Source organism: Saprolegnia diclina, assembly GCF_000281045.1.
Source record: "Saprolegnia diclina VS20 unplaced genomic scaffold supercont1.34, whole genome shotgun sequence".
Classification (NCBI taxonomy): domain Eukaryota; phylum Oomycota; class Saprolegniomycetes; order Saprolegniales; family Saprolegniaceae; genus Saprolegnia; species Saprolegnia diclina.
In genome coordinates, this window is record NW_008246101.1 from 247,982 (window position 1) to 266,366 (window position 18,385).

An 18,385-nucleotide genomic window follows, 5' to 3' on the forward strand; every position below is an offset into this window, starting at 1 on the left:
TCGGTATCGCTTGGTGTATCTCCTCGCGCACCGGGTCGGCGCTCGAGATGATTCGCTGGATACGACGAAGACTTAGTGGTACTTGGTGGACGATACGCAGCTCTCGGGTAGTGAAAACGCCTTCGGATGCCGCCGCGATAAGACGCTGCGTCGCCTCTTTGCTGAGTTTGGGCTTGGGACCTGACCGCTTCACCGTGTTGTACGCAGCCGGGTCCTTTAAAAAGTAGTTGACAACTTGCGGAGACCGGCGGAGCTGCCTTGCGATTGCCCGCTGTGAGATACCCGTCTGGTTCAACGCCAAAATGCGCTCGCGCTCGTCGATCGTCAGCGTCGTTCCACGTGGCATGCGTTATCCACTACAGGTATAGATGAATGCATCAACTGACGAGTCAAGACAGCATGAAGCGACTTGCTACAGCACCGTCGATATGGTCCCGTGAACCTTTAGCTAGTGCGTTACTGTACCTGCTGATTTTGCACTTTGTCGACAATTGCGAAATGACGAAGCCAGCGTGCCTGTCGTTTTTGCACCCAATCAACATGCTTCAATTTGGCGCGTCACGAATCCCATTGGCTCCCTAAATAGTGTGTGTACGTATAGCCATTTCGCACAGAATGCTGCCATGACCCGAGTTCCTTTGCCACGACCAGCTTCGGACGTCTCTCACGACTAGACTGGTAGCGCTAAAACGAAGCTATGCACCGTGCAAACCCGTTAGCCACTCGTATCAGACGCATATTGGTGAGAGAAATGACAAGGATTCCCGCCTACTCGCACGCAACCCACGCCAAGCGAGGAATGAAAGAACCTCCTCCTCGCTCTACAAGTAGGCATCGACGTAGGCTCGTCCTTGTCAGCACAACGAGATCATGAGACGCGTTCAAATATATATTACATAATTCAAGAGCCGTCGGTGCTCCGACAACGAAGCGCTACGCCTCTCGATCGTGCTCGGTACGATCGCAGACGACTACGTAGTCGCGGTCATTGGCCGGCGGCATGCGCGCGTCAACAAACTCGAGCCACGTTGTTGCTTTGGTAGCTTGTCGTCGGCTCCGACCACCCGTTTTATGCGTTGTGGACGTTAGCGCCACGATGCACGCTTCGTCGTCCTCGAGGTAGCTGCTTGCGCGCAGTGCACGCGTCGTCTCGGTGAGGCGCAATTGCAATACAAAGGCAAAGTAAGCCGCGAGCACTGGTGTCGCTTCTTCAAAGCGGAACGACACCATGCGCAGACCGTAGCCGTCTTGGAACGAAAACACAACTCCATCGGAGGGCGATGTGGCAGCGGCAAGGTCGGCGGCGAGCGACGGGAAGAAGAGGCCGAGCACAGCCGAGAGCGGCAGCCTAAAATACACATTTGCAACGAGATACAAGGAGCGTGCGTCGTACCAGAGCTCACGGCACGCAAAGTTGGTCACGTCAGCCGCAATGGCGCAGTGCTTTTCATGGAATGGACCGCGGTCCGGGAAGAGCCCGACAATGTCTTGGATCGACGCGCCAAAACGCACCGTGGACGCGAGCCAGTCACAGAGGTGGGCCCGGGCGGCGCGGCCGGCGCAGTCGCGAAAGTGGTCGGCGAACGCGACCAAGCCGGCCTCGGACGTCACGTCGATGGGGCAGCGCCACGCGCAATGGCGGCAGTGGCTCCACCGGCAGTGCGCGCTGTGCTGCCAACTGCTGTGGGCAAACACGCAGGCGCATTCGGACGTCGACTCGGCAGCTTGCATCATCATGATGGTTGACGAGCAAAAGGCAAACTGAGATCGAACGCCATTTTTCTGGTGGAATGCAGAGTGGGATTACAACCCAACACTAGCTCAGCGACAACTCAGCGAACCGCTAACCTCGCGACTCGATTTTTATCGTGGAACCAACGCGCTATCAGAATTAGCTATCAGAATTAGCTATCAGCACGCCATGGAGCGGCTACGAGCCATCGCGAGCAGGGCCAACAACAACGTAGATCCAAGCACCGTATGTCCAGTGTCGTTGGTTGTTGGGCGGGATTGCAGCACTGGATTGATGTCACACAGTGCTGTCCAACCGTCGTGGGACAGATACCAATCGTTGCAGAGTGTCCACTGTCGTTGTTGTTCCAGTGAGTCGAAGTGTCCACTGTCGTTGGGAGAACCATGAGAACCACGAGAATGACCTCTGCCGCCTCTTCCTCGTCCATCCTCGAGCCAACGTCACTGGCTGCTTTGACGCGACGACACGGAATTGAAGTCGACGATCCAAATGGAATTCTCATTTTCTAGATTGTCAATCGAACACAATTTGAAACACCAAAATCCGAGAATGACGGTCGGTTCGAACGCAGAATCGAAGCCGCTAGCTAATCGCGCACTTCTTGTGGCGGCGGTGCTTGCCAGGCTCGGTCGGCACCACGTCGCGCATCGCAGCCGTGACGCTGTGCGCGTCAAAGACCTCGAGCAATGTCGTTGGGCGGTCGAGCATTGTGGCGCTCAAACTCAAAACATGGTTGTCGACGCGTGCGATGCCGTCGCCGTCCATATTGAGAGGTAGCTGGACGAGACCGGAGAGGTACGCGAGGATGCGTGGTATACTGCCGCTGGCCGTCGGTTCCTCGAAAAACCGCAGCGATGTGAGCACGAGACCGGTGCCCGGCTCAAAGACGAAGAGCACCTCGTCGTTCGCGTTGAGCCCCGGGGGCAGGCACGGAAAGCGCGTTGCCACCGCTGCAAGTGGCCCCCTATCAGTAGAGACTTGAGTTCTCTAGCTTTCTAGCTAGCTCTATACCGAAGCGTCGTGTGACCGTCGGGACTCATCGTGGCAGGCCAGTCAAGGAGGCGTTGAGCAGCCTCGAGGGAGGTGCCCAGGGGCAGCGGAAGCCAGCGCTCAAGGACTGCGTGCGTTGGTGGCAGCGGGAGGTAGTTGCGGTTGTTCACAGGCGGGCGGTGTGCATCTGCAAACTCGAGGACGGTCAAGAGCACGTTGGGGTTCTCGTCGGCGTGGTATCCCCGAGGGCCAAGCGAGATCAGCGTCGTAGCGTCGGGCGTGAGGAACGCTGCGTCGAGGTGCTCGTCCAGCTGCACTTGGAAGAGCCGAGCAAAGTATGCGAGTGCTGTCGGTATGTCCGTCGGTGTCGACGGCTCAAAGAACCGCAGCGAGATCATGCGCAATCCACAGCCTTTCTCGAAGAGGAAGCACGCGTAGTCGCCTTGCTGGAGTGTGCGCGGAAGGAACCGAAAGTGGTGCGCGACCTCGGCCAGCGGCACCCTACGCCACCGTTGTAAGCTTATCGAGCACGAGCGTTGTACCAGAAGTAGATGCAATGAAAGTTGGTCACTTCGGGCGCGACGGGGCAGCGCCGCTCGTGGTACACGCCGCGATACTCGGGCAAGAGGGCAGAGACTTCTTCGACGGTGGCACCGAATGCGAGTGGCCCCACGAGCCAATTGTCGAGGTGCGCTGCGTGGCGGCGGCCGGCGCAAACTGCAAAGTGGGCGGTGAACGCAGAAAAGCCGGCGTCCGACGCCATCTCATGCGGGTCGCACCAGGCACACATGCGGCAGTGCGTCCAGGCGCATGCATCAACATGCTGCCACGTCCCATTGGCAAACGCACAACCGCACGCCGTCGTCGTCGTCGTCTCCGCCATCCTGAATACCGAGGGCAGCTCCTGTTGTCGTTTGGTTGTCATCCCAGCTGGGCCGCTGACCAACATTCTCGTCTGCCGAGTGATTGTCGGACTGGCGGGCACTCGTGGTGCGGCTCTAGACGGCTGCCGCTGCGGAGTGCAGTCACTGGCTTATGCCATTCTGCGTAAGGTGTAAATGTAATCCAATTTGGCCTGCTCTAACTACTGTAGTGGCGACGCCGTCGCGCCCGCCTGATTCAGAAAATACGCACCGTGTTCGACTTTATCGGTGCTTGTTAGGGCTTCTGCTCTATGTATGATTAGGTGCTCTTCTCGGTAGCTCTCAACTTGGTGCACTTTTCCACCGACGACAACTCAAGCAACAGCTCGCAGTATTGACATAGACCAGGAGTTGTCCGCCCTGGTCCTTCGAGATGCAGTGAATAGCAATGCCAAATCGATATATAGAGATACCATTTTGGTGGTCTTAACAGCGAAAATGCATCGACGAGACCCAACGAGAAGTTGATTCCTTAGGCGCTTTGGACGCCCGTCGCCACCCGCGACGCATGGTGCAGAAGACGTTCTTCGAGGCTCTCGCGCTCGCGAGAGAGTTGCATTAGCTGGCGCTGGAGAGCGTGCACCTTGACGTCGTTCGCCTGGAGGTGGAAAGCCACTTGGTCCAAGCAGCGCGGCAGGTCCTTCTGGACCATATTGGTGATCGTCGCCCACTGCGCATTCGCGGCCGCCGCTTGCTCGTAGCGCTGGAGCAGTGTCGCGTAGTCGGCGAGGCGCGTCGAAAGCAACGTGTGCTGGCGCACATTGAACGCTCGCGCCGACAAGCACGCGGTTAACGTCACCCGGCACTCGGCCTCGACGTCCACGACCCGGCGCCAAGCATCGACGTCCTTGGACCGGTCGCCGGAAATGGACACATTGTCTTCTTCCTTCTCTTCTTCCTCGTCTTGGTCTTCGCTGTCGTCGTCATCGGGCGACCACGGAAGCGGCGTCGGGCGGCCGGTGGCACTCATCCACGGAAACGACTTGCGGGCGAGGGCAACGACAGGCTCCAGAAGGTGCCGCGTCCGCGCGGTTGGCTCCGAGTAGCGCCGAACGCGCGGACTCTGGATCGTCGAGAAGAAGGTCGTCGAAACCCCGCGCGGCGTCGGCATCCTGTCGATCCGAAACTCCTTTGGCGAGCGTATTCTCGGTGTCGATGACGAAACGTCGTCATCTCCTGCACCAGGATATAGCCGTCCTCGGTGCTTGGTCATAGATTTGCCAGTGTTGGAGTGGTGGCGATGCATCAGTCATCCCATCGGCGCTGTATACCAACGTGGTGTTTTATCCGACGACATTTTTGAGCCCGAGTTTGAGGCATATCTCGGGCTCAACTGCTTGCATCGCTAGCAGTCAGTCGTCCACACCGGCTTCAACATGAGGATGCTAGGATGCCGCCGTTGGACTGCCGGTAGGTCATGGGTGCCGCCCCTTCGAATGTCGAATGTCCAATGACCGTGACGCTGCAGAACCCGTAGCTTTTCGCTGCGAAATGCCGACACCAGCACGAAAGATGCTCTGACCACGCTGCCGCGCGTACTCTGTCACTTGTCGTCGCTTGGCCCCACGACCACAGCCATGGGCTACGCGGCAAGCTCGGCTGATTCCGCTTCGTCTGGACGATGTCTGCATGGCCATGCTGAGTTCGGCAGTGACATGACGAGACTTGGCCGCTGTGTTGACACTACCAGAAACTGCACGTGCAAGGCGTGAGACAGCAACGCGATCCAAGGTCACCCGAGCGTCCTCTAGTTTTGCTACGACAAAAGCGCCAAGAACCAACAACACTGCAATGGTAGGCCATTCGAAAAATGGTTTCAAGGATGGACAGAATGGTCATACTCAATCGAGATAAATACGCTATAATAGGAGGACGCTAGGCCGCACTGCACGACGACGGCCCCGACGACGACGATGACGATGAAGACGACGATGCAGATGACACAGTGACAGGGGCCACGGACGGCTCAACCTCAAAATCGTAGACAGGTTGCGCGATCGGCGTCGTGCCCGTCATGTAGACGCCGACTTCGTCCGTCGACGAGATTGTGTCGCGGCCCTCTTCGATAAAGACGATGACGGGGACGCCCATGATGATGTTGGCTTCGAGCTTTTCTTGCTCGGTGCGGCAGAGGCGGCCGCAGACCAAGAAGAAGATGGTGCCGAGTGCAATGGGGACGCAGATGAGGAGGCCAATGTAGAGAAACTTGCCGCTGTCGCCATTGCCCAAGAGCTGGGCCGACGCCGCCTGGAGGGACGCGGCGAGCACGAGCAGAACGAGTTGATGCTGCATGGTTCGAAAACGAAAAGTGAGATAAGCGCGAGCGATCTTATGCCATCGATTGGTCGGCGGCGGAACATTCGCACGGCGCACAGCGGCCGCGTGCCACATCGCTTTCGAACGGGTGTCGAATCTCGGCTTCGTTTATGGCGCCACGTCACGAGCGCGACGCCAGCTGGGCCACTGGGCACATTGAGACAGACGACACACAGTTGCCGCCGGTCGTCCGACCTGCCAAGCCTCCTCCCGACCGAGGACTTAGTCGACTGGAGTTCCGGTATATGCAGCCAAAACACATTGCTCTGGATGACGGCGGCGCATCGTCCGTTCGAGGCCGTGCCATGCGAGGACGCGGGTTCGAAGTGCAGCACAAAGAGACACGGCGTGGTGGCTGGACGAGGACAGGAAGGCCGCAGACGCCGCTTGGGCAGTGACAGGGCGCGCATGGGACACTTTAACGTGGTCCCAATGCGTGCGTTTTATTGGACCACTCCTAAATAACCCACATTTCGCGAGAATCCAGTACGGGATTCCGTGCCGTGTCGCCGTTCCCCAGAGAAGGCCTTTTCTCTCACTGGGTGGACCGGGTGCACGGGAATGTACTAGTATAATGTTATATCGCTTGCCCGGGTGTCACCACAGAAACTACACTTTCGGCTAAAATAACCTGAGCCCAATAATATCCTCCTGCATACATCTTGTCTTCCAATATCCCGTGTATTTATCCCGTGAAAATGCTACTGGTAGAGGTCATTACATGAGCACGCAGCTGCCTTCGTTGTTGGCGCTGGCGTCGGCTTTTTCCTCGGCCGTATCGTCGACCCGCGCCTTCTTCTTCTTCTCGACAGCGCTGCGCAGAGCGTCGACGTCCTGCATCGAGAGGACGCTGCTGTTGCGCAACACGACGGTCTCGGTCGTGCCGGCCACGAGCGACGGGATCTCGACGCTGATCTTGGCTTCCTCGGCCGCGTCGTGGAGGCCCAAGAGCCCGGCCATCGACGCGTTCACAAAGCCGGGGGCGGTCTTGAGCATGGCGTTCATCGCTTCAAGGCCGCGCGTGAGCCAGAGCAGGTCCGAGACCAGCGGCGTGCTGGGTTCGCCGTGGCGGAAGAGCATCGGCGTCGGGTACATGCCGTGCGCAATGCGGCAGCCGTGCCTACGGAGCTCGAATGATATATCGCAACGAGAGACGTGACGCGTACGCGTCGATCGCGTCGAGGTCGTCAAACGGCATGGACGTGACGCCGCCAAAAAACACCGAGAGCTCGCGCGCGCCCCAGTTGTGCGCCTTCTTGCCGTCGTCGCTTGCCGCTGCGATCGTAGGGTCGACGCAGTTGACCTTGTGGTCCTTCCAGTGGCTCCGCTATCCATGGTTTCATTTTTATATCAATATATCAATGTATCAATACCTGGCATGTCGCGTCGCAGTAAAAGACGCACTGGCAACGCGTGCAGCGCTTGAGGTCGGCACCCGCCGGCGCCTTCTTGTCGCACGCCGCGCACCTGCGCAAACTCGGGTTCTCCATGAGCGCGAGGGTTTGGCCTACACCGCCATTGCATCCATTACTCTATCCCACGTGACAACTCAATCCAAGTACCGGGCGGCAACACGCGGCGCTGGAGGTCGGTGCGCGTAAAGAACAAGGCGAGGCCTAGCCCACGCACCGTAAGCAAGGATGTCGGAGGAAGCGGACGACGCACCCTTGAGACTCTCTTCGTTCGGGTCCTCCGTGTGGCCGAGCACCGAGACGTAGACCGACCCGCCTTGCACCTACGCCAGGGTCAGTAGTGTATAGCACAAGCAGAAAATGCGCACCGAAGCGTTGGGCTTGGAGCTCAGCGAAAGCGACGACGTGGTATCGATCTGAATCGACTGCCGCTCGACAAGCTTGCGCCACGGCGAGAGGTCGACGAACGTTGCGCAGGCCTCGTACCACGCCTGGATCGCATCGGCGGGCAGCGGCAGGCCCGGCTTCTCGCTCACCGAGCCGATGGACGCCAGGTCCTTGCGCACCAAGTGGCCTGAGAGCTCGCTAGATGCAACATGGGATAGTACGGGTTTGGAGGAGCGAGGCGGCTACGTACGAAATGCACGCGTCGATACCGTCCGACTCGGTGAGGTACGTGCACTCGATGCCAAGGGCAGCGTACGACAGCCGGAGCTGGCCCACGAGCGCCTTGTCGGCAAACACAATCTTGTCCGGTCGGTGCTGCGGGATCTTGGACGGCGGGTCCGCCATCGCGTTGAGCGAGAGCTCGAGGATCTCGCGCGCCGACGGGTAGACCTCGGGCGGGTCGCAAATCTTCTTCGAGACGACCTATTTCGCAGGGTGTATGATGATGATGATGCGAGTGGGAGAGGCAAGATGTACCTGGCCGAGCGGGTAGATGTTGTTGACGAGGATCGCGTACGGCCGGCACGGAATCGCATCGTCGCCTTCTTCAGCGCCCTGGCTCGACGCCGACCACACGCGCAGCTTGCGCACGACGATCTGCCAGATCTCCTGCTTGGTCTGGTCAAGCTTCTTGAACTTGTCGAGCTGGCCGCGCGTCAGCAGCATCTGATCGACGATCTCAATGTCGGCTACGAGGTCGCGCCATAAGGCCATGCATGCGCCATGTCCATCGTACCGTCGCCCGAGTGGTCGTACTGGGTCTGGCTCTGGACTGGCACGGCCGTGTCATCGTCGTCGTCGTCCTAGCATCGCCGCGCCCATGAGGCCCACGCCCTGCCTGCGCTCGCTGGCCTTAGCATCCAGCGTACCTTGAAGTTGTCCCATTTCTGGTACTTCTTGGAGAGGAACTCGTTCTCGAGGTGGGCCATCGCGCTGCCTGACGTCAAATGCTGCTGTCAACTTCGAGACAATTCCGTGCAGTCTCTCTTCTTTGATATTGTCAGACATGCGTTTTAAGAGGTTTCACAACGGGCCAATCATTGCGCGCCTCCGCGTATCTTGTGCGAAACGACGCGATGACCAAGGACAAGGACGAGCCGACGGTCGTGGCCGTGACGTCGGGCTGGAGTCGGCGGAGCGTCGGCGTCTTTCTCGAGTCACCCGAAGCGCAGCTCGTCATGATTGCGCTCATCACGCTTGACGTCGGGTCGGCGCTCCTCAGCGCGTACCTCGATCTCGGCGCGTCGCTCGGGGCGTCGGCCGTCGTCGCCAACCGTGTCCTTCAGTCGCTCTCGGGGTTTACCCAAGTCGCGTTCCTGCTTGAAATCGCAGCGCTTGTAGCGGTATTTGAACTCGCATTCTTCTCGCACATTGGCTACTGCCTTGACATGGGCGTGGTCGCGTTCGCGTTTTCGTACGAGCTCCAGTACGCGTCCGCAGGTACGCTCTTCCCACTCGCGCGTCGCTCACAAGCACGTTGCATATAGTCATGCGGGTGCTGGGGTGTCTGCGGTACTGGCGGGTGTGTCGCTTTGTATGGACACTGCTGGCGCACGAAGCCGCCAAGACCGAGGCCGTCGCGACGCAGCTCGACGCCGAAAAACAGGTACACGGTCTTGTGTGTTAGACTGTTATTGAGCCAACAACTTCTATCCCGCAGAAAACACAGCAGCTCGAGATGGTGAGCCGACAGCTCCACGAGTCTCTTTCCAAAGAACACAGTGCCACCGCACAGCTCAACCGGACGCTGCAAGAGTACAAGGACGAGATCGATACGCTCAAGGAAGCGTTGACGATTGCGGCTACGGCCATGGCTCGTCAAGCTCAAAATGACCTTGACGAAGCAGAGAGCGAGGACGACGACGACGACGAAGAAGATACCGCCAGTGCCCTTCGCAGTCCTCGCCTCGCCACTGACGACTTGAGCGAGTTTCAAGACGCCTCGCCGTGAGAGGCCCTCGCTCGTGATGGCGCGTGTCGAGAAGACACTATTTCGTCCATCCAAGTAATACTATGACGTTTCACAGCTGATATTAAGGACACTTTGTGTCGTGATTGGGTCCCAAGGGCTGTCAACGGTTTCCGTTGAGCCGGTGAGGTCGACGGAGCCAATCCCACGCCAGCGTAGCCAAGATGGCGTCTGCGGTTGAGAGCGCGTGGCGTGAGCATTTAAGATTCCAAGGTGCACAAGTGAATGGCCAAGCCAGCGACGTCCGGCCTTCCGTCTCCAACCCCCCCAACGCGGTCGCTCGCCCCCCCGAGTGCTACGACCGCAACTGCCAACAACAACAAGGACCTCGCCGACGCACCGCCGCCCGACGTGGCAGCAACTACGAACGACGACATGCTCAACAAGATGGGTACGACGGTCAATCCCTTGACTATAAGATCTCATGCACGCTTTTGACAGTGCACATTCGCACGGGCCCACGAAAGAAAGCCGGCAACATCGAGACGACGACGACGACGACGACGCGGCTGCCGAGCAACCGTCTCTTCTCGCGGGCGAGTCGCCAGCAGCGCGAGTCACCGCGGTTGCAACCACTCTCGAATCAAAACAGTATTGCGCCGGCCCCCGACGCCGACGAACGCTCCAAGAAATCGAGCACCGACGACTCGGAGAACGACGACGACGGCAACGCGTCGACAGTGCAGCTACCGCCCGCGTCTTCGACGTACACGTCGTATCCTGGCTGTGCCAAAGACGCAATTGTCAAGCCCAGATTGGACGAGACACGTCTTGATGCACTCTCCATTTCGGCGCGGCTCGCCAACGCCGGCATCACAACCTCGTCGACTTCGATCGTGATGAAGGAGCGAAGTAGCGCCACGAGGGGCCTGGTCGGGCTTCAGAACCTCGGCAACACGTGGTATCTCGTTCACATTCATGCAAAAGCCCGATCAACCTCTCGACGTAGCTTTATGAACAGTTGTCTCCAGTGCCTGAGCAACGTCCCGCTCGTGATGCGGTACTTCCGCATGGGGCAGCACCTCCAGGAACTCAACGAAGCCAGTCCAACCCAAGGCAAACTCGCGTGGTATACCTCCCACTATACACGATCTCTTGGCATTTTGTACATGTCTAGTGTATTTGGCGACCTGACGCAAGTGCTGTGGCAACAAGCCGAGTTTAGCTCGACGCGCCCTGTCGAGTTGAAGCGCGTAGTTGGCAAGCTCGCGTCGCGCTTCATTGGGTGCGTAAATCGCACTCGGCAAATGCTCACAATCGACGACTAGGTACGAGCAGCACGACGCCCAAGAGTTTCTCCGCTTCCTCGTCGACGGTCTCCACGAAGATCTCAACAGGATCAAGAAAAAACCAGCGTACTACGAAATCCCCGGTAGACAAACCGAGAACGATTGTTGTCATCAACCTGCACCATGTAGATCGCCCGAGCGCGAGCGACAAGGACGTCTCGGACGAGTACTGGCAGTTTTACGTGCAGCGCAACATGAGCGCGCTCTCGGAGCAGTTTTGCGGCCAATTGCGCTCCGAAGTCACGTGCCAAACGTGCCAGCACCGGTCTGTGTGCTTTGACGTCTTTTGGGATCTCTCGGTGGGTCTCGACGGCCCTCGCGCCTATCTGACTATCTCACGTAGATTCCGGTGCCCAAGAAAGGCAAGAGCTTGGCGTCTCGCTTCAAAACCGACGACGACAATGGCGTGCCCGTCGAAGACTGCCTGCGCGCGTACACGGAAGAAGAGCATATCCAGGAGGACGACGCATTCTACTGCGCCAAGTGCAAGACGCACCGGTCGGTGGTCAAGAAGATCAACCTCCAGCGGTGCGTTTGCTCCGATGCTAGGGATGACAACTCGGCATGTAGATGCCCGCACGTGCTCGTGCTGCATCTTAAGCGCTTCTCGTACTCGACCTTTAGCCGCGATAAGATCTCGACGCCAATCAAGTTTCCCGCCGACGGGCTCAACCTCAAAGAGTTTTGCACCAAGGACAACCTGCGTACGTCCGCTTGCGTTTGCGACGACGAGGTGGCATTGTCGGTGTAGACTACGACAAGTGCTGGGACTATGATCTTATCGGGGTCATCCACCACATGGGCTCGCTCAACGGCGGGCACTACACCGCGTACGTCGTCCTATGGGAGTTGAGGTGACGTTTTATGCACGGCGTGGTGTAGCGAATGCCGCAACCCCGAGAACGACCAGTGGTACGACTTTAACGACGAGACGGTCTCGGGCATCAAGAAGCCGCACGTCTCAAGCGGCACAGCCTACATCCTCTTTTACCAGCGGCGCGCGCACGTATGAGGTCGAGGGTTTCTCCTAAGTTATGTATACAGCGCCCTTATTATTCGCTCGTCGCATTGGCCGGCGCACGCGCTGTCTCTTGGCGCAAGAGGCGGTCGTTGCTGGCGACGCTCATCTCGTGTCGGAACGCCGTCGTCCACCCTAACCGTGCATGAACGTCGACGATAAGTAAGGCACCTTGGCAACGACAATGATGAGCGTACCAAAGTCGCTCGACTCTTCTGGCGACAGCATCTGGTACGAGCACCAGAGCACGCTCGTGCCCAGCAGGACGGAGAGCGTGACCGCCACGAGGGCAATGTGGGCGCGCATGCAAAGATATGTGGAAATGGCCACCTGCAACGGCACTTTGACCGGATACCACATTTGTATCCGGACAAAGAAGATCGGCAACTTCAAGCTGCATCGACGGGCTTCAACACGCTGCGCAGCAACACTGTATGAGAACGCAAGGGCGATTGGAATAACTTCGAGTCTGCGAGCAGAGGCAGCGCTACGGTCCCCAACTCGTCGTAGTGTGAGAACCGACGCCGACGATTGGCAGCTCAAAAGGTACTTTTTGGTGCGTGTCTGAGCGCGCATTGCTGCAAGGCTAGCGTGCAAGGCTGGCGTGCATGGGGTCATTTCAAGGAAGTCTATGGAAGGCAAGGGAATAACTACGGTAGTTATTCCCTTGGTGGCGAGATTGCCGTTCGAATCTGCTTACCTTTTGAAAAATAGTAAAAAATAGTGTCAGAAAAGCCAGAAGATGGTCGCTTTGCCTCTTTGAGCTTTGTAATGTTCGCGAAGACGGCGTCGAGAGCGGACTGGGGTAAGGGAAGGCGACGGGTGCAAGCGGAGTCGTGGAGCCGAAGCGTGGAGCAAAGACAGACAGCACGCCGCATCGGTATCCTCGTCTTCGATTGGCTAAAATTTAAATCGGGTAATTCAAAATTCCATATTTTGGATTCCGGCGTTCGGATTGGTCGACACGGTTTCTTGTGCAGCGATTGGCCAAAATGGAGGGCCGCCAACCAGTCCTCCGGCTTCGAACTCACTACGATTGGTTGAAATTAAAGTTCGGGGAAGGGGTAGGGCTCCCCATTTAAGCTTGGTTGTTGTATGGAAGTCACTGAACTGGCACGGGGGCCTGAGGTTGGTCAAAATTCCGAGGATATCACAAGATATTGTATCGGCGCTTTGGACGAGCGCGGAGCGCATGGCGACCAAGATGATGGACGACCCGCTGAAGAAGAAGCGGAAGATCCGTACGAAGGGCCTCGATGGCACCGACATGGATGACCATACCGACGAGATTGACCGTGGCGAAGAGTCCGATGGCCGCGACGACAAGAAGAAGGAGCTCAAGAAGATGGACCCGAAGGAGAAGGAGCAACTGACGATGCCAATGGCCGCCATGGGCATGATGTTCCCGATGACCATGATGATGCCCATGATGTTGCCGTTCGCGCAGCCCGGCGCAACGGACGAGCTCCCGAAGAAGAAGAAGCGCGGCCGCCCGTCCAAGAAGATGCTCGCCGCCGCCCAGCAAGCGTCTGCGATCCAGGCGCAGCTCAGCGACGCGCAGCTCCAGGTACCTGTGTGGCCATTCGGCATGCCGCTCCTCCCGGTCGGCTTTAAGTTCCCCGTGAACAACCCGTCGACACCTCCCGTTGTCATGGTCGCGCCGAATGGCAAGACGAAGGAAGATGCGCTTGCCAAGTCGGATGCGCTCGAGGACCACGACGACGACCACCACGGACGCCGGTCGTCGATCACGGACGGCTCGATCTCGCCCGACGACAAGAGCAAGATGCCTGCGTCGCTCGCGGACGAGCTCAAGAAGAAGGTGCGCAACAGCACGGGCAAGCCGCGCGGCCGCCCGCGTACACGCCCGCGCCCCGGCGACATGATTGCCCGACCCAAGATCATAAACATTGCGCCGGCGGTCAACTACGAACCGCTGCAGGGACACATCGGCCACAAGAGCGACGACTCGGACGCCAAGGCCGAGAGCGGGGACGAAGATCATGACGACCACGTCGGCGGGCTGCCCCACTCCAAGACTGACGAGGTCCCCGTCGTCGTTTGAGCGTGCGAGGTCGTCCACGGACCAGCGTTAATTTTATGAAACTCACCACCTACCACCTCTCTTCTCATACGCACCATCTACCAAGCAACGCGTTTCCATTGTCCAGCGCCCAAGCTTCCGCCGCCGCATTGGCTAAAAGTCGGAGCATTTGACGCGTGTTTCTGCCAGTGGTAACGGAGCGCAACGAAGGCAGCCGTCGCTTTTTAGCCAATCCGTGCGCGGTATCAGCTTGAAGGTGCATTCGATTGGCTGAAATGGAAAGGCATGAACTGGACATCGATGATGTGGTCGCCGCTTGTTGCCCCAGCGCCCAACACCCAGCACCCAGCTCCCAGCCCAGTGCCAAGCCATGATAGCGAGCTAGTCACGTACTAGTAATAGTACATGTGGTGTGTTTAGTTGATCACACCGCCCAAGCTCTATTGGCTACAAGTGCAAAGTACGCTGGCTGTTTCAGGCCTGGTTGAAGGCAGGGTTGAAGTCTTCTCACGATACCCTCGCTTGAGCTGGTGAGCTCGTACTAGGCTCGCAAGGGGCGCTGCGCCTAGGTGCACAAATGTCATGATCTACACACTTGTAGCGCTGAGTGCACTGGCGCCTTGAGCAGCCTGCAGCGCGTTGTTGCGAGAGCTTGAAGCGCCTTTGCGTAGATATACACAAGATAGCTCTACGATATTAGCGGATTTCTTGTCCGATTTAGTATGCTTCCTCATAGCCGCCGTCGCTGTCATTGTCGTCCGAGCCATAGTAGTCTTGCTGGTAGTCATCGATCTCTTCGTCGCCCTACACGCCTGCTGTGAGCATGCATTGCCAGTAGCATGTCTACCATGTCTTCGTCTTCGTCGGCTTCCTCTTCTTCGTCGAGAGCGTCCGGCTTGGCCTTGCCTTCCTTTTGCTCGAGCGACTTGAGCGTCTGCTCGAACGCGCGCGGACGCAAGATCGCAGCGCGGCCGTCCGTGCTCGTCAGCAGCTCGTGGCTCATGCTCTCGTTGATTTCGCGCGGGACAAAGCACACGAGCGGGTCTTCCATGGCCATCTACGCAGCGCCATACGAGGCCATTCGCTGCAAAGTTGGGTACCTCGGGCACAGTCACGTGCACCATCTCGGCGTCGTCGCTGACGTCCGTCTTTTGGTGAGCCGACGGGTACAAGTTGACCATGCGGTCGGCGACAATGCGCATCTTGTGCACTAAATACTTGTCCGAGTCGGTGAGCGGCGCGGGCGCGGGCAGCTTGATGGGCGGAAAGAGCGGCGTGGTCTCGCCCTACGCACATTGCGTGCATGAGCAGCTGTCGCCGGAGGGCGTCGCGTACGTTGAGCGACATCATCTGCGTGTGCGAGATTCCCAGCTCTTCCATGGTGCCACCGACGATGTCGGCGACGCTGATGCCACGGCCGCCAAAGCCACCGCCGCCACCGCGGCCGCGTCCTCGTCCACGGAATGCCATCGCAAATTTCAAATCCGACGTCCCGATAATGGGTCGTTTTCTATTGACCAATCAACTCGTTCCTTCATAAGTGGCACATGCCGAAATTAAAATGGCTATTCGCACGCAACCTATACAGCAACCTCGAGACTCCTGGCGACAGCTCCTGGAGTCGTGCATGGGACCCTCTGCCGATGGCGACGACGTTATGATGTGCATCAACGATGGGTTGTACAGTCATAATACTAGGTATATATTCGGATCCTTCTGAGGTTCGTTTATCGTCTAAGGCGCAGTTGCGGGCGCAAGTGTCCATCATCATCATACACGCTTGGCCTTCTTCTTGACCTCGAGCGCCCGCTGAAACTGGTTGGTCGCACCCTCGTTCGCGACAAACTCCTTGCGCTTCTTGACCTTCTTGATCTTGCCGAGGTCGAGCGTTTGGTCCCAGAGGTCCAGACCGACCTTCTTCTTGTGCTTGAAAACTTCTTGGTTGAGCAGCCGGACCTTCTTGTTGTGCTCCGTCTGCAGCGCAATGCTCTGCGCGTCGAGCGGCGTCGCGTCATCGACTGCGTCGTCGTTCCACTGGGGCACTTCGGCGCCAAAGAGACTGTTCTTGTTGAGGGTCTTGGGGTTGATCGCAATCGGCTCGGCAGCCGGCTTGTTGGAAACGACCACCGGTGCAGCTTGGACATCGACCGGCGCCTTGGGCCTGCGCCGGGGCACGACGTACCGCTTCCACGGGGCTCCGAAGCGGGACAAGCGTCCGATGCGGCCCGTAAAGGTGGGCGCAAAGGCCATTGGCGTCATGACGGTCTTGAGCGAGCCGCCCTTGACGAGCTCGGGCTCGTTCTCGACCACAGTGCGCTCGTCGTCGTCGTCGCTGACGCTCTCTTCCGACGTCACATCATCGTCCTTGTCGACAACGACCTTGGTCGGGACCGCTTCGTCGACCACCGGTGTCGGTGTCAGTGTCGGTGACGGTGCGGCGGCCACCGGTTGCTCGGGTGTCGGCGCCTTGGGCACCGTGTCCCGCGTGTAGAAGAGCATGTACGCGCGCTGTGAGAGCACGGTCTGCAGCTGCACCATGCGGACACTCTCGTCGTTCATTTCAAACCACTGGCCGGCCGGGCTTTTGACGAATGCGTAGTAGTGACCACAGTCGGGCGACATGCCCGAGTGCACCAGGACGCCCGTGAGCTTGTAGCGCGCGAGCTTCTTCTCGGCGCACTTGGCGCTCAGCACCGACCCGCCGAGGTTGAGGTCGAGGACGTCATCGAAGGCAATGTGTTTTTTGAGTTTGCCGCGGAAGACGTCAAAGCGCTTGAGATGAAGCACAAGCGCGTTCGGGACGCTGTGGATCGAGAGGCCCTTGCTCGCGCGGCTGCGCTGGCTGCAGCCCGAACACTTCCACGCGTTCTCTGTATCCAGCGTTTCCACCGCTGTAAAGTGTCGCAGCGCGTTGGCGATCGTCGAGATGCCCGACGAGATCTCGAGCGAGAGGTCAAGGAACGGCTCGAGGCGCTCCGAGACGTACTTGCACTTGGCGCACTGCACGTACGAGCGCAACGAGCCGCCAAAGACAGAGTGCACGAGCGTCGAGAGAGAGAGCGGCGAGTTGTCGTCCTTGAGACCCGCGGCCTTGAGCGCCTGCTTGTGCATTGCATCGAGGAGGTGCCGGAAGAACTCGTGCGAGTCTTCTTGGCGGCCAATGCGAAAGAATTTGGCAATCTGCTTGAGGTTCACGACAAGCTCGCGCGGCTGCACGACGCGCGGCGCATTCGACGCGTGCATCTGCGCAATGAGCCGGGCCATGACCTTCTCGGCCGCAAAGCCCGACTTGAGCTGCGGCGTCGCCTTTGCCGTCGCGCGGGGCAGCAAGTACTGGACGAGCGCCGGCGAGTAGAGGAGGCACTGCAGCACCGAGTTGAGGTAGCACGTGTTGCCGAGGTTCGAGAGACCCGGCCCAATCTTGCGCGGGACCTTCCACTTGACAACGCGGTGGATCTCATGCACGTCAATGAGCGAGCTGCTCTTGGCTTTCGCGCCCTTGGCCGCCTTGTCGCCGGCCACGACGACCGCGGCGCCGGCGTTGGCGGCCTTGCGCGCCCGGCGGAACTCGATCCGCCGCTCCTTGACCAGCATGGCTGCGGTCTTGAGCTGCACCGTCGTCCCGGTCGCAAGCATCATCGTGGTGGTCGGGTCGTCGGCCAAAAAAGCACCAATACGACGCCAGCAACGGGCGCCGTATGCGGATCCGGATAATCGAGGCTCGAACGACTGGTGTGCACCATCGAGGTGCTGGCAATGGCTTGACGCAGTCGACCGCGCTGCCAGCGTGCGATGGACTGTATATAGCTATGTAAATACAGGATAAAACCAATCTCAATAGCTCTCGCTTGCGACGCGAATGGCCGCGCAGCTCGATGCGAGCGCAGCAGGCAAAGATACTGGAGCCACTGGATGCAGCAGATGGCGGTAACCAGTGTTTTGTGGCAGTTTCACCGAAAGCACTGTTTGAAACACTGTTTGTAACTCTGTTTGAAACAGAATGGACATCCGCGTCCATCCGGCACTGCTTCGTTTGAGAGCCTCTGCGCACCTTGTCGCGGGTGTTGGTGGCAACAGTATCCAACTTAGATTGAACTACAACTACGATCTTATGCAAAACACGTATTCAAAAAGAGTTAGTCGTCGCTAGTCGTACCCAAGTCGGTGCAGCTGTGTCTCGAGGTCCCGGATTTGTTTCGAGAGCTCTTGCGTACGCTTGAAGAG

General features: G+C 58.6%; 11 protein-coding genes across 11 annotated transcripts; 3 read left to right on the forward strand and 8 right to left on the reverse strand.

Annotated features, from left to right (window-relative positions):
• Positions 1–857: 857 nt before the first annotated feature.
• SDRG_10259 (hypothetical protein) lies at positions 858–1,751 on the reverse strand. The gene is made up of 2 exons (XM_008616242.1): positions 1,394–1,751; positions 858–1,348 (listed from the first exon to the last, which is right to left on the reverse strand). The coding sequence occupies exons 1-2, from the start codon at positions 1,735–1,737 to the stop codon at positions 934–936; spliced, it is 759 nt and encodes a 252-aa protein (XP_008614464.1). The 5' UTR covers positions 1,738–1,751; the 3' UTR covers positions 858–933.
• Positions 1,752–2,230: 479 nt separating this feature from the next.
• SDRG_10260 (hypothetical protein) lies at positions 2,231–3,646 on the reverse strand. The gene is made up of 3 exons (XM_008616243.1): positions 3,286–3,646; positions 2,765–3,244; positions 2,231–2,717 (listed from the first exon to the last, which is right to left on the reverse strand). Exons 1-3 carry the CDS (start codon positions 3,624–3,626, stop codon positions 2,336–2,338), a joined length of 1,203 nt encoding a protein of 400 aa, XP_008614465.1. The 5' UTR covers positions 3,627–3,646; the 3' UTR covers positions 2,231–2,335.
• Positions 3,647–4,138: 492 nt separating this feature from the next.
• Positions 4,139–4,777, reverse strand: SDRG_10261 (hypothetical protein; the record flags this gene model as incomplete). Its single annotated transcript, XM_008616244.1, has 1 exon — positions 4,139–4,777. One exon carries the CDS (start codon positions 4,775–4,777, stop codon positions 4,139–4,141), a length of 639 nt encoding a protein of 212 aa, XP_008614466.1.
• Positions 4,778–5,541: 764 nt separating this feature from the next.
• Positions 5,542–5,958, reverse strand: SDRG_10262 (hypothetical protein; the record flags this gene model as incomplete). Its single annotated transcript, XM_008616245.1, has 1 exon — positions 5,542–5,958. The coding sequence occupies one exon, from the start codon at positions 5,956–5,958 to the stop codon at positions 5,542–5,544; it is 417 nt and encodes a 138-aa protein (XP_008614467.1).
• Positions 5,959–6,648: 690 nt separating this feature from the next.
• SDRG_10263 (hypothetical protein) lies at positions 6,649–8,770 on the reverse strand (the record flags this gene model as incomplete). Its single annotated transcript, XM_008616246.1, has 9 exons — positions 6,649–7,102; positions 7,149–7,309; positions 7,356–7,489; positions 7,545–7,717; positions 7,797–7,979; positions 8,032–8,264; positions 8,319–8,530; positions 8,578–8,644; positions 8,711–8,770. The coding sequence occupies 9 exons, from the start codon at positions 8,768–8,770 to the stop codon at positions 6,700–6,702; spliced, it is 1,626 nt and encodes a 541-aa protein (XP_008614468.1). The 3' UTR covers positions 6,649–6,699.
• Positions 8,771–8,917: 147 nt separating this feature from the next.
• SDRG_10264 (hypothetical protein) lies at positions 8,918–9,822 on the forward strand (the record flags this gene model as incomplete). The annotated part of the gene is made up of 3 exons (XM_008616247.1): positions 8,918–9,281; positions 9,329–9,447; positions 9,502–9,822. 3 exons carry the CDS (start codon positions 8,918–8,920, stop codon positions 9,790–9,792), a joined length of 774 nt encoding a protein of 257 aa, XP_008614469.1. The 3' UTR covers positions 9,793–9,822.
• Positions 9,823–10,035: 213 nt separating this feature from the next.
• On the forward strand, positions 10,036–12,111 carry SDRG_10265 (hypothetical protein; the record flags this gene model as incomplete). The annotated part of the gene is made up of 10 exons (XM_008616248.1): positions 10,036–10,201; positions 10,252–10,711; positions 10,760–10,879; positions 10,928–11,035; positions 11,079–11,182; positions 11,229–11,398; positions 11,443–11,627; positions 11,670–11,803; positions 11,851–11,929; positions 11,982–12,111. The coding sequence occupies 10 exons, from the start codon at positions 10,036–10,038 to the stop codon at positions 12,109–12,111; spliced, it is 1,656 nt and encodes a 551-aa protein (XP_008614470.1).
• A 40-nt stretch (positions 12,112–12,151) lies between these two features.
• Positions 12,152–12,423, reverse strand: SDRG_10266 (hypothetical protein; the record flags this gene model as incomplete). The annotated part of the gene is made up of 2 exons (XM_008616249.1): positions 12,152–12,252; positions 12,315–12,423. 2 exons carry the CDS (start codon positions 12,421–12,423, stop codon positions 12,152–12,154), a joined length of 210 nt encoding a protein of 69 aa, XP_008614471.1.
• An 810-nt stretch (positions 12,424–13,233) lies between these two features.
• Positions 13,234–14,599, forward strand: SDRG_10267 (hypothetical protein). The gene has a single exon (XM_008616250.1). The coding sequence runs from the start codon at positions 13,310–13,312 to the stop codon at positions 14,180–14,182; it is 873 nt and encodes a 290-aa protein (XP_008614472.1). The 5' UTR covers positions 13,234–13,309; the 3' UTR covers positions 14,183–14,599.
• A 218-nt stretch (positions 14,600–14,817) lies between these two features.
• SDRG_10268 (hypothetical protein) lies at positions 14,818–15,657 on the reverse strand. The gene is made up of 4 exons (XM_008616251.1): positions 15,497–15,657; positions 15,262–15,447; positions 15,009–15,218; positions 14,818–14,965 (listed from the first exon to the last, which is right to left on the reverse strand). Exons 1-4 carry the CDS (start codon positions 15,629–15,631, stop codon positions 14,879–14,881), a joined length of 618 nt encoding a protein of 205 aa, XP_008614473.1. The 5' UTR covers positions 15,632–15,657; the 3' UTR covers positions 14,818–14,878.
• A 182-nt stretch (positions 15,658–15,839) lies between these two features.
• SDRG_10269 (hypothetical protein) lies at positions 15,840–17,822 on the reverse strand. The gene has a single exon (XM_008616252.1). It carries the CDS (start codon positions 17,798–17,800, stop codon positions 15,932–15,934), a length of 1,869 nt encoding a protein of 622 aa, XP_008614474.1. The 5' UTR covers positions 17,801–17,822; the 3' UTR covers positions 15,840–15,931.
• Between the last annotated feature and the right edge of the window lie 563 nt (positions 17,823–18,385).

Coding starts and splice junctions, on each gene's coding strand:
- SDRG_10259 (XM_008616242.1), bottom strand. CDS start 1,737: ATGATGATGCAAGCTGCCGAGTCGACGTCCGAATGCGCCTGCGTGTTT. Junction 1,349..1,393: donor TTTGCGTGCCGTGAGCTCTG/GTACGACGCACG, acceptor TGTGTATTTTAG/GCTGCCGCTCTCGGCTGTGC.
- SDRG_10267 (XM_008616250.1), top strand. CDS start 13,310: ATGGCGACCAAGATGATGGACGACCCGCTGAAGAAGAAGCGGAAGATC.
- SDRG_10269 (XM_008616252.1), bottom strand. CDS start 17,800: ATGATGCTTGCGACCGGGACGACGGTGCAGCTCAAGACCGCAGCCATG.
- SDRG_10260 (XM_008616243.1), bottom strand. CDS start 3,626: ATGGCGGAGACGACGACGACGACGGCGTGCGGTTGTGCGTTTGCCAAT. Junction 3,245..3,285: donor TTTCATTGCATCTACTTCTG/GTACAACGCTCG, acceptor ACGGTGGCGTAG/GGTGCCGCTGGCCGAGGTCG. Junction 2,718..2,764: donor GACGGTCACACGACGCTTCG/GTATAGAGCTAG, acceptor CTCTACTGATAG/GGGGCCACTTGCAGCGGTGG.
- SDRG_10268 (XM_008616251.1), bottom strand. CDS start 15,631: ATGGCATTCCGTGGACGAGGACGCGGCCGCGGTGGCGGCGGTGGCTTT. Junction 15,219..15,261: donor TGCACGTGACTGTGCCCGAG/GTACCCAACTTT, acceptor GGCGCTGCGTAG/ATGGCCATGGAAGACCCGCT. Junction 14,966..15,008: donor CCGACGAAGACGAAGACATG/GTAGACATGCTA, acceptor GCAGGCGTGTAG/GGCGACGAAGAGATCGATGA.